The following is an 11,859-nucleotide window of genomic DNA, read 5'->3' on the forward strand; positions in this document are numbered from 1 at the left end:
CCGAGCTGTCAGTGTGGGAGCTGGGCACCAATAGGGTGTCATATTTCTGTAAGCTGCTGACATGCTGGCAGTGGTAAGAATAGGTGGCAGGGGCATAGACCTCCGTAGCATTGAATGTGGCCTCATGAGTCCAGTTGTAGTGGATGTGAACACTGTCCAGAGTGAACCAGTTCTGGCCTACTGATTCATAATATGTGTTGGACATCTGAAGCCTTCAGAAAACAGACAAGAGGAAGTAATTAACGACTGAATGTAATTATCAGTCGGTGAGGTTTTGTGCAAAAAAAAAGAAAAAGAGTGTTTACCTGATGACAAGTGCCCTGATGTCTTCCACATCACCCAAACGTAAAGACAGCCTATAAAAATGTAAGACTCTCATCAGTACAACTAAAAAAAACTATATATACTTGCATAAACCTCCAAATTTTTACGATTTTATTATGTTTTTGAAAGAAGTTTCTTATGCTCACCAAGGTTGCATTTATTTGATCAAAAATACAGTAAAAAAATATGTATTTAAAAAAAAAAAAATCCATTTAGTTTTGTTTTCTTGGGTTGTACGATTGAGAGACAGAAAGGACAATCTGATTTGCTGTCAACACATCTTGCTGGGGTTTTTTTAGCTTTTTTTTTCATGCCATGTCAAATTAATTGCAACAATGCTATGTGAACACAGTTATACACTCTTAAAAATAAAAGATTTCAAAAGGCGGTTTTCACAGCGATGCCATAGAAGAACCAATTTTGATACCAGTGATGGTTTTTCATGGAACCATTTTTTTTTAGCATTTACTATAAATTTTCAAATAAGTAATACTGAACTTTAGTAAACTTCTGATAACACTCAAGCACATTTTGTGGCAGCTACCTGAAAATCTGTGAATGTGATGTGCCAGTTTGCCGAGCTGTCAGTGTGGGAGCTGGGCACCAATAGGGTGTCATATTTCTGTAAGCTGCTGACATGCTGGCAGTGGTAAGAATAGGTGGCAGGGGCATAGACCTACCTCCGTGGGAACGTGGCCTCATGAGTCCAGTTGTAGTGGATGTGAACGCTGTCCAGAGTGAACCAGTTCTGGCCTACTGATTCATAATATGTGTTGGACATCTGAAGCCTTCAGAAAACAGACAAGAGGAAGTAATTAACGACTGAATGTAATTATCAGTCGGTGAGGTTTTGTGCAAAAAAAAAGAAAAAGAGTGTTTACCTGATGACAAGTGCCCTGATGTCTTCCACATCACCCAAACGTAAAGACAGCCTATAAAAATGTAAGACTCTCATCAGTACAACTAAAAAAAACTATATATACTTGCATAAACCTCCAAATTTTTACGATTTTATTATGTTTTTGAAAGAAGTTTCTTATGCTCACCAAGGTTGCATTTATTTGATCAAAAATACAGTAAAAAAATATTATGAATATTATTATAATTTAAAATAACAGTTTTAAATATTAAAATGTAATTTTAACATTGAAAACAGTTACACTATATTACTATTTTTATGTAATATTTTAGTGGAAATGTGTTAAAGTTCAAAAGAACAGCATTTATTTGAAATATAATATATTTTGTAACATTATAAATGTCTTTATTGTCACTTTTGATCAATTTAATGCATCCTTGCTGATTAAAAATATTAATTTCTTTTTAAAAATATGGAATTGAGTGTTCAAATACAATTTTTTTTTTTAACAATACAGTTTCTGTTTTATTATTTTATTATTTTCCGAAATCAAAAATTATTTTTTTCTCTTACATAAATGCCACTTGGTTCAATATTTTGTTTAATACTTCTATTTTAATATATAACATAATGGCTAAGTGTCCAAATACTTTTTGGGGCCACTGTATAAAATTCAAAATCTACAAATATATAATCATTAACTTAAAACTATACCATTCTAACTAGTAAATAAGACAGCTGCAATACATGATACTGAATTTATGGCAGGAAGAATTTTTTTTACATACGTGGCCTTCTCCTTTGTACAAACAGAGCCTTTGGTGTCTACTTGTGCACTGGGTCCAAATACCCTCTCTGTGAGGTCCAGGAAAGTGTTGTTTCTGTAACGAATAGCCAGTCTCTTCACTTTGAAAAGGATGCATATCTTGCCGTTGTAAGCTACAGTCAGTGAGGAGTAGGGTCCAGAGCTGGTAGACTGTAGTAACTTCCGCTTGGTTCTGGGCTGGGCATGCAGGTGCCATCCAAAAGGCTGTTTGAAAATGATAACAGGAAAAACTGGGCAACGATGTATGGAACAAGTGCATTATTGATGGGTTTTACAGAAGAAAACACTCAGGGTTCAGACAGTAGATATGACAGATATTCCCTGGCCCACAAATGCTTTTTTCCTCATAATACGCTATTTTTAAAACTGTCACTGTGTTATGGGTCTTGTAGGATGCTGGATGAATTAAGGCAGAGATGTTGCTTATGGAAGCCAAGGTCACATTGACTATCAGGGAAAATGCAATACCTGCAGTATTCTTCTGAGTGGATTTTCAGCTGCAGGCGAATAACTCTCCTCTTGTGAGGCACTTGGACTCTCAACATGTTCTCCATCTGCATCACAAAATGTTGAAATAGGACAATGGCGGAGATGGCTTGGTGAGTTCTTTCAGCACAGTAAATCGCTGCTTTACCTTTAAGCACATTAAGTGAATATACTAGAAAAAATAGCTTTCATTTCTGCAGTATGAAAGTGAAATTCAAAAAGACAAATAAAAATCTAGAGATAAAACTTATAGAATGTTACAATCAGTGCAATATACAATATAACCACAATGGTATAGTTTAATTCAGTTTGAGATTAAATAATATTCTATTTGCATTAGCTTTTGATAAACTTTTAAATAAAGCCTCAGTTTTTAATCTCCCATGATACAACAGTAAGTATCAGTTTGATTGGTGGTGGGGATTTTTCAGTGACTCTTTCAGCAGGCTGTGAATTGAAGTGATTAATTTAGGCATTTTCAGATAACTGATTCGTTAAAAAATACTGTTTTTAGTGAGTGAGTCATTGAATTGTTCACTCAACCGATTTGTTCAAAACACATTTAGGAACAAACTCCACTGCTGTGTGTTATTTAGTGACATGTAATGTTTGATTCTGCTGTGGCTTCGTTTTGAACCATTTTTGCTGTTGGAGCAAAAATAGTTCACTTAAAATCTAGTGTCTAAACTGTAAGTTCCCTTATGGAAAAAGTCTTGTTTATTGAAATGTAGCACAAAACTGTTTCATTCAACCTGGCGTCACACACAATGCTCAACGTAACGCAAATAAATAGATAAACACAAGTATGATGTTATGCACATGTACTGTTATGCACAAAAATGAGCCAGCAGAAAATGATATTATTACATTTAAAAGAAGCTGGAAAGGTAAACAAATAATGCAAGCAAACCCAAAAAGCATAACTGCCATTAAAGTAATAGATACTGACCTGTTCTAATTCTCACAGCTTGATATGGTGGGACCTCCGAGCTTTAATGGAAAAACAAAGCAAAACAAAAAGGGGGGTTGATCTCTTTATGTCAGGCTGTGGCCTACTTATCAACATCTAAGACAGATTTCCCATAGATCCACTCATCTTGATGCAGCAGTGATGCATGACCACAAGTCTGACATCTTCAGTCCAGATTAGTGTCTCAAGAGAAGACATGATTCTCACGTGCTTAGCACCTTGAGTCCATCAACAATGTGGGGGCTGGAAAAGACTTAATGGCACCTTGCGTGTATGTACGCACATGTATATTTATCTCGTGCCACCTCATCCCTCGCGCTTGAACTTGCTGGATTATCCTAAAATGGATCGTTTATACGTCTAACCACAGAGATAATGAGCTTGCGGACGATCTCCTAAAACCTTATTAAGAATCTGCTGGTCTATCTGAGAGAAGGTTTCCTGCTGTGCGAATGTGTTGACATCCAGGACTAGGCCTAGATTAAGGCCTGTTCACCTGCAACAAAGTCAGTAGGGTGTGTGAGAGCGAATGAGAGCATCAGATGACCCTGGTTCACTCTCTTTAGGTTCATCTCTTACGTACCACACCAGTTCGTCCACCCCACCCTCCTCTACACTGGACTTTAGTGCTTAGAGCTTTGTGATCATGCAAGAGATTAAAAAATACAGCAAAACATCAGACTTGTGGGGAAAATAAACAGATTACCGCATGGAGCATTTAAGTTCATTCAGTTCCTAAGCACGATATGAGCACTGAATCAACAGCGACGTAGCATATTGAGTCATAAAACCGCTATAATCCAATCAAGGTGACAATACGGCACAAATGCAGGTGTGAAAATCTAAAAAATGACATATGAAGAGCTTTAGAGCTACATTTGTACAGTTTATTTCTTCTCTCTGCCTAGTTTTGCTAAAAAAAAATCAAATCCAAAACAATGTAAGAACAGAAATGACATATAAAAATCATTTATATTAGTAGCTCTAGAACTACTTTTGTACCATTGTTTCTTCTTTCTGGGTAGTTCTGCTAAAAAATAAGGACCAAAAACAATGTTAACACCAAAATGACATATAAAATAAAGAGCTTTAGAACTTCATTTGTACAGTTTTTTCTTCTTTCTGTGTAGTTTTGCTAAAAATTCTAAACTAAAAACAGTGTAAGCACAGCAAATCTGGTCTTCAGAGCCCTGCTAAGGAATGTGTGTGTGCACGAGGAGTGACTCTCGCCTTTGTTCTAATGCCAGTTTACCGAGGTCAGCAGCTGAGGACTGCGCTGCTGTCATTGGTTATGGCTGGACACAGTAGCCTAAGTGCTGAATTGAGCATTTATGTAATGAAAAGCAGTGCTCACACTATGTCTTCACCTCACTGCCGCTGTCAGAGCTCAATATCATCTTTTGCATATATAGATTATAGGTTTAGCATACAGATTAGCACAGTACACTAGCATACACTAGCACAGTACTCTACAAACACAACAATGTTTTAAAATAGATGTGTCTGTTTGATGGTAATAAGATTATAGCCTTTGGTTGAATTCTACTGGCTGCCATTTGTGTCTGTTTTGGTCTGCCGTATACACTGACCCTGAGAAATTTGAGGAGGGTTGTAAACCACTCAACACTTTTTACTCCTAAAACCCATTTCTGTACTAACAAGATCCCCAATGTTTCAGCAGTCTGCATGCAATGCTGTTCTTATCCTAAGCTTTAGATCTATCTAGGGAGAGATGGGCAAGTTGGTAGGTTGTTTACCATAGCTGCAGTTTATACAGAACTAGAGGAAGACATCTTGATCGCTATCATATAATATATTCACATATATTATTCATATATTCACATATAAAGGCATGGATAACTGAGAAATTCTAGGTAACAGATATGAGAAAAATAACCACTTACATCTAAATATAGTTTTGTTTTGTTGATCAAATTAAACTTGACAAAACCTTGATTTATATACAGTATATATATAGATTTTTCGTCAAAGTTGTAAATAAATCAACGGTTATTGGCGTACATTTTTTGGAGTATATGCTATTTCGGTTTTTCTACTTCAAAATTTCATATTTAATTCAATGTGTTACTTGCCGTTTCTTTGTAATTGTTTGACATATTTAACAGTATTTCTGAGAGAAAATAGTTTGTAAACCATTTTTTTTCCAGTGTAGTTTCCAAGGCAACATTTCTCACTTTCATTTAAAGTGCTAAAATAAATAGAACTAAATAAACTAAAGCTAAAATTAAAACTTAATAAAAAACTATATAGACATTTAAAAAAACTAATAAGAATTTAAAACACAAAAACCTTAATTATAACTTAACCTTAACTATAATCAAAATGAAAATTTAATAAAAAATCTCATTCAAAACAAAAACTGTAGTAGTATATCAATAATACGTAAATAACACTGGTCTTAAAGCGATAGTTCACCCTAAAATTATTATTTTATTATTTTTACTCACCCTCATGTCATTCCATACCTCTATGTTTGTGAAACACAAAATAATATATTTTTAATCGTCTCAGATGTTTTTGTCCATAGAATTGAAGTCATTGGGGTCCAAAACAACATTGGACCTTATTGGCTTTTGTGGTGTGGCATGCTTTAAAAAAGCAAGAAGAGATTTGTGCATATTAAAATACAACTATAGAAAAAATTCCATGTTTATGGGCAACACTGTCTTATGTAAATTTATATTGTGTAAATGAATACCAGCAGAGTGGTTTTAGTGAGCCAAGTGGGTCATTTGCCCCTTGTCTCGAATGTGCTTACAGTGTGATTGATGGGCAGAGTGACAACTGTCATTCATCTTCATTAGGTAAGACAGACCTATTTTAATGTTGCCTTCACAATGGCCTAAATGCAGTGTAGACAAATGTTCACAATGTGTGGCTCTGCTTTCATATGCTAGAAGAAAAATGAAGTTAAAATCATGAAATGTTTTAATAGCTTCCTTTGTCACACAAACCACTATTGCAGAAAATGCAGAATGTATTTTATTCAAATTATAAACTACAAAAGATAAACTACTAATGCTTGAGGGGCCGTATGACACCCTCAGACACCCTTTATTATGGTTTTGCTTCCATGAGGAGTCATTTTCAGGGGAAGGACGTTTACTGGAAAACTGTGGCTGCAAATGAATCACACCCAGACTGTTCACACTCAGACAGACTAAGTGGGATCTCTCTGAAGGTAATTAAACTACGGGGCATCTAGCAGTACTACATTAATCACACCATGTGCATTGGATTGTTAACGCCCTGTTGTAATGATGTTGGGGAAATGTTGCCCTCTTGTGGTGGTGTGTAGTGTTCATAAAATCAACACATTGGCTTTTGTTTCACATTTCACGAATTTGGTCATGAATGCATACTTTGTTCAGCTTCAAACTTCAACCTTGTTCATGTGTGATATCCACATTAGAACATGCAAATGAATATACCATTTTATTGCCAAGGTATAACAAAAAGAAGTACATATTTTTTCCCCTACATTTAAGCGTTGATATTAAAACTAAGCATTTAAATATAATCTTAAAGGGGTCATATGATCTTGCTAAAAATAATATTATTTTGTGTATTTGGTGTAATGAAATGTGTTTATGCGGTTAAAGGTAAAAAAAAAACATTATTTTCCACATACTGTACATCGCATCATATGACCCCTTTAATAAGACATATTATTGGAAGATACTTTATAGAGTGAAAACTGATATTTATATGCATTTTTAGTTTGCTATACTGTCATAAAGATCTTGGTGATTTACATTGCAAGCTATCAGAATTTTATCTTACTTTTTGGCCATGTAAATAACAACAGCTGCACCAAATATTTTTATTTTTTTCTCAGTTTGGGCCTCTGAATAAAATGCAGGTGTTTTTTTTAGGTTAATATAGGGTTATTATACTATATACATATAACAAGAAATAAAAAGCACTGATTAAAAAAATTTAATTAAATAAATATATTTAAAAAAAATTATAAAATAAAATATCTCAACAAAATATTAAGCACAGTTGACAACCCTTGTTGACATCATCTTAAAAATATAATATTTAAAAATGTAATTGTTTCTCACCCTCATGACTTGTTCCAAACTCGCATGACTTACTTTCTTCTGTGAAACACATAAGAAGAATGTTGGAAACTGACAGCCTCACTCACCGTTTACAGTACTTTTATTGCCTACACGTTTGCAATACACAAAATAAAGAAAATCATACAGCTTTGGAGTTAATCATTACATATCTTTTTCTTCTTTTATTTATTTAGGAATTAAGTATCCCTTTAAGAGGCATAACACTGACAGCTGCGTTTTCTGATAGCAAAGCACTTCCGATTGTGGCAACTAATGTGTTGACGGAAATACCACAAATGCAACAAACTTGTATCAGTTTGGCACACGGAGCAAAAAATGCAGTTAGGAGTGCGAATGAAGTGTCAAAGCTACTATAAACGGTCAAATGTATAATCACCACGCTAAACATTCGTGCAAACTGTCTAATCTGAATTATACATGTCATGCAGGCATTCATATGAGGAGTTTAACAGCAAATTAGTCATTCAAAGAAAATTTTTTATTTTGAACATGAAAAATTTACCTGAAACATAGCTGGTTACGGGCCTGATCGCACACCCCTACCCTCGGCAGAAATCGCGGACCTGTGGCAGACCGGACTGCAAGGGCACTTTAGCGTCGGACCTCAAAGGGGGTTATGGTTAACATTTTCATAAAAAATTAGAAAATTTAAATTTGTGTCACAAATTTGCTAACATTTGATTGACAGAATTTTATTTTTTAATATTTCAAAATATTTTGGTCAATAAGATTTTTTTGAAAGACATTAATACTTTTATTCAGCAAGAATGCATTAAAGGTCACATATTATACACCTTTCTGGAGTCTTATTTTAGGTTTTGATGTCCTTAAGAATATATATTTGCGGTCTAAGTACCAAAAACCATCTAAATAGATTTTTACAGCTCCTTTCTCAGGAGCTCTGCTTAGAACAGGTCGATTTTGGCCTGTCTAATTAATATTCATGAGCCTCTCTTCTGATTGGCCTGTTGTTTTCTGAGTGACGCATGGCCAGGCCAACCACAGGTAACTAGGGTCAGCCTACGTCACAGCGCTAGCTGGAGGAAGCAAAACAAAGGGGAAACTGGAGGCGGCCCATTCAAACCAGCGCAGATTCGCGTAACTATTGCTTTCCTACTGATACAACACGTCAGCATCAAGTTAGCAACAGGTTAGCATCATGTTAGCGTTGCATAACCATTTCCAAACTATAATTTCAGATTATGCTGGCGCCATAATGTAACATAAAATGTGTGAGAAGTTTACTTATGGGTTGCGGACATTACATAATGCCTGTTATATTACAGTAGGCTACTATTTAGGGCAGTGGTTTTCAACCTGTGGGCCGGACGGTATTGCAAGGGGGCCGCCAATTACTATTAAAAGAAATAATAATATTGTTAATATATGTAAATATTTCTAAGTCATAACATAATATCTTAATTTCATATATATAATTAAATAAAAAATAAATATTAAACTGTTACTTTGCTTCCACTATTCGAGCTCGCTGATTGGTTTAAGAATAAACCGCCAATTCTAAAATATTTTTGCTGCATATGCTACAGAACAACAGATTCAAACATGGATAAATGGCTGTCAACAGGGTCGCTGAAAAGAACAAATGCAGATGTTTCTCCATCTACAAGTAAGCCTGACACTGAAAAGACTCTAAATAAATCTAAAAGAAAATACAGTAGTGACTATCTAGCGCGAGGCTTCACGTGTGTGGGAGCGGAGAACAAGCAGCTACCGCTCTGCATTGTTTGCTCAGAAGTCTTATCAAATGAAGCTTTGAAACCGAGCAAACTACGACGGCACTTGGAGACTAAACACAGTGAATATGTGTCCAAGCCTATTGAGTTTTTTGAGAACAAACTGAAAGAACAAACTGAAAAAAACTATTGAAACTGCGTTCTCTGGCAACGACAACATTAAAGCAGTGGAGGCATCTTATCGTGTAGCAAAGCTCATCGCAAAGGCTGGAAAACCTCACACAATTGGTGAAAATTTGATTTTACCTGCCACGAAAGAAATGGTTGGCGTGATGTGTGGAGAAAAGGCCCGCAAGCAGTTAAATCTGATTTCACTTTCAGATAATACAGTTGAGAGAAGAATAAATGAAATGGCAGATGACATAACTCAGAAGTTGGTTAAAAACATTCGATAGAGTCCCTTTTATGCCCTACAGTTGGATGAATCGACCGATATAGCAAACCTTTCCAACCTCATTGCTTATGTACGGTATGTACATAACGGAGAATTACAAGAGGATTTCCTTTTCTGTAAGTCGCTGCCGACTCAATCAACTGCCGAAGCCATATTTGATATTTTGAATGCATTTATTGTTCATTGCCAGTTCATTCAATAAAGACAGTTAACAATCTAGCTTCTGAGTACTCAGTTATTAACCCAACAAATAGTGGGGTCAGTTAATTTTTTTGCAGTGGGCCGCGGAAACATATGTGTTTCTTTGTGTGGGCCGTGAGTTGAAAAAGGTTGGGAACCACTGATTTAGGGGTTCCGAAGTAGGCTACACATAGGCGGAGAGTGTGTAAGGCTGGGGAGGCTTAGCCTTCCCCTGGCCACGGGGAGTTGGGGACTTGGGGCAAAAATGCCACTAAATTGGACAAAAATGCCCCTGCACAGACAAATTAAATCTATTACATCTGTTGCTAACAACGTGAATATGAATAGACAGTGTCCATTTCGGCATTAAATTAAGATCTGCTCATGTTGCACCGTATTTCATTTTAGGCGTTTTTACAGTGTTGAGCATTTTAACCAATCACACACAATTCTGTTGAGCTTAGGAATGCAATGGCCAATCAGAGGCGTTCAGATGAGCCATCGCTGAAACTCATCAGTTTTGTTGAGTGCGCGCACGTTCCGGATTTTTGCGAATTCTCTCATCATAAACAACAAAGCGCAGATGTACGTACAATGTAAGTAAGAGATTCATTTCACAGTTTATACAGCTTCAGTGATTTATAACAATAGTTTTGTTGTTTTGAGAGTGCTTAAACTCGCGATAGATCAAAGCTAGTGATAATGTCACTTTCTATATATAATTTATTCGCTGTTTGAATAACCGTGGAAAGGAAACGTTATATAATTATCAATTTCTAACGTTTTTATTAAATTGTAATCACCCATGTCTGGTTCTTGCCTAAAAAGACGGGTTTATGATGTTTAATACATTTGGCTGCTTTTAGCCTTACCCTGGAGTTGGTTCACCCTCCACCTATGAGGCTACATGTCATTTTCTTTCCGAACATGGTATTGGGATGCCGGTGGGAGGATCACAATGCCGGCTCAACATCGTGAAGTCTATCAGCCATCGGCGATGGACGATGGCATCGTCTATCGGCCCAACCCTAGTTCGGAAGCCTGTGCAATGATGTAGTTTCCTGACATCCATGAAGGCGGTGACGGAGTAGTTCTGACGTCACCTTTTTACGGAATTCCCAATGGCTCATGAAAAGGCACAGCTACTTTATGCGGGGTGACCGTGATTTCACCAAGTACAACATGTTCTTGGATCAACATCCTTGTTGATCCTGGAACAACATTCCTATCAACCAATCAGAATTGAGGGATAACTTTTCAGGAAAGTTTTAGGCTTACAATCAGGGTTAGGTGCTTCTACACAATTGTTAATCAGCTATCATTTCACACTGTTTTTAGGAATAAATTATGGGTAGGGTTAGGTTTAGGGGTAGGGATTGGGTTAAGTCTATATTTTTGGACAGTTATGTTGTACCAGGATCACCAAAAGATGTTGATCCAGGAACATGTCTTACTTGGCAAAATGTTATCATGAAAAAAGCCAGGAAATTTCAGTTTTGACAATATGGGACCTTTAATCAAAAGTGACAGTAAGGCATTTATGATATACCAAAAAGATTCATATTTCAAATAATACTGTTTTTTGACCTTTCTATTTATCAAAGAATTCTGAAAACAAAATGTATCATAGTTTCCACAAAAATATTAAAGGGGTCATATTATGCGATTTCAGTTTTTCCTTTCTCTTTGAAGTGTTACAAGCTCTTGGTGCATAAAGAAGATCTGTAAAGTTGCAAAGACTAAAGTCTCAAATTCAAAGAGATATTCTTTATAAAAGTTAAGAGTCAACCACGCCTACCTAAAACGGCTCGTTCTAACAAGCCCCCAAATGTCTACGTCACGATGTGGGAAGATTTGCATAACACCACCCAAATGTTCACGCAAAGAAAGAAAGCATAACTTTTATTCTCGCTGTAGTATTGCTGCCGCCGCCACCATGTCGTGAAGGCGCTGTGTG

General features: G+C 36.1%; 1 protein-coding gene across 1 annotated transcript; it reads right to left on the reverse strand.

Moving 5' to 3' along the window:
• Positions 1 to 844: 844 nt before the first annotated feature.
• Positions 845 to 4,751, reverse strand: LOC107712667 (V-type proton ATPase subunit S1-like). The gene is made up of 8 exons (XM_016517974.1): positions 4,718 to 4,751; positions 4,049 to 4,094; positions 3,445 to 3,485; positions 2,478 to 2,563; positions 1,972 to 2,213; positions 1,206 to 1,256; positions 1,005 to 1,112; positions 845 to 920 (listed from the first exon to the last, which is right to left on the reverse strand). The coding sequence occupies exons 1-8, from the start codon at positions 4,749 to 4,751 to the stop codon at positions 845 to 847; spliced, it is 684 nt and encodes a 227-aa protein (XP_016373460.1).
• Positions 4,752 to 11,859: the final 7,108 nt, after the last annotated feature.

This window comes from Sinocyclocheilus rhinocerous, unplaced genomic scaffold (genome assembly GCF_001515625.1).
Source record: "Sinocyclocheilus rhinocerous isolate Xijiao unplaced genomic scaffold, SAMN03320098_v1.1 scaffold418, whole genome shotgun sequence".
Classification (NCBI taxonomy): Eukaryota; Metazoa; Chordata; class Actinopteri; order Cypriniformes; family Cyprinidae; genus Sinocyclocheilus; species Sinocyclocheilus rhinocerous.

What these genes read in the sequence shown, in the direction of transcription:
- LOC107712667 (XM_016517974.1), bottom strand. Translation starts at nt 4,751, where the DNA reads ATGACAGCAGCGCAGTCCTCAGCTGCTGACCTCG. An exon ending in GGGGTGGACGAACTGGTGTG is followed by an intron (nt 3,486 to 4,048) that starts GTACGTAAGAGA and finishes TTTCCATTAAAG; the next exon opens with CTCGGAGGTCCCACCATATC. An exon ending in ATCAGGGCACTTGTCATCAG is followed by an intron (nt 1,113 to 1,205) that starts GTAAACACTCTT and finishes TGTTTTCTGAAG; the next exon opens with GCTTCAGATGTCCAACACAT.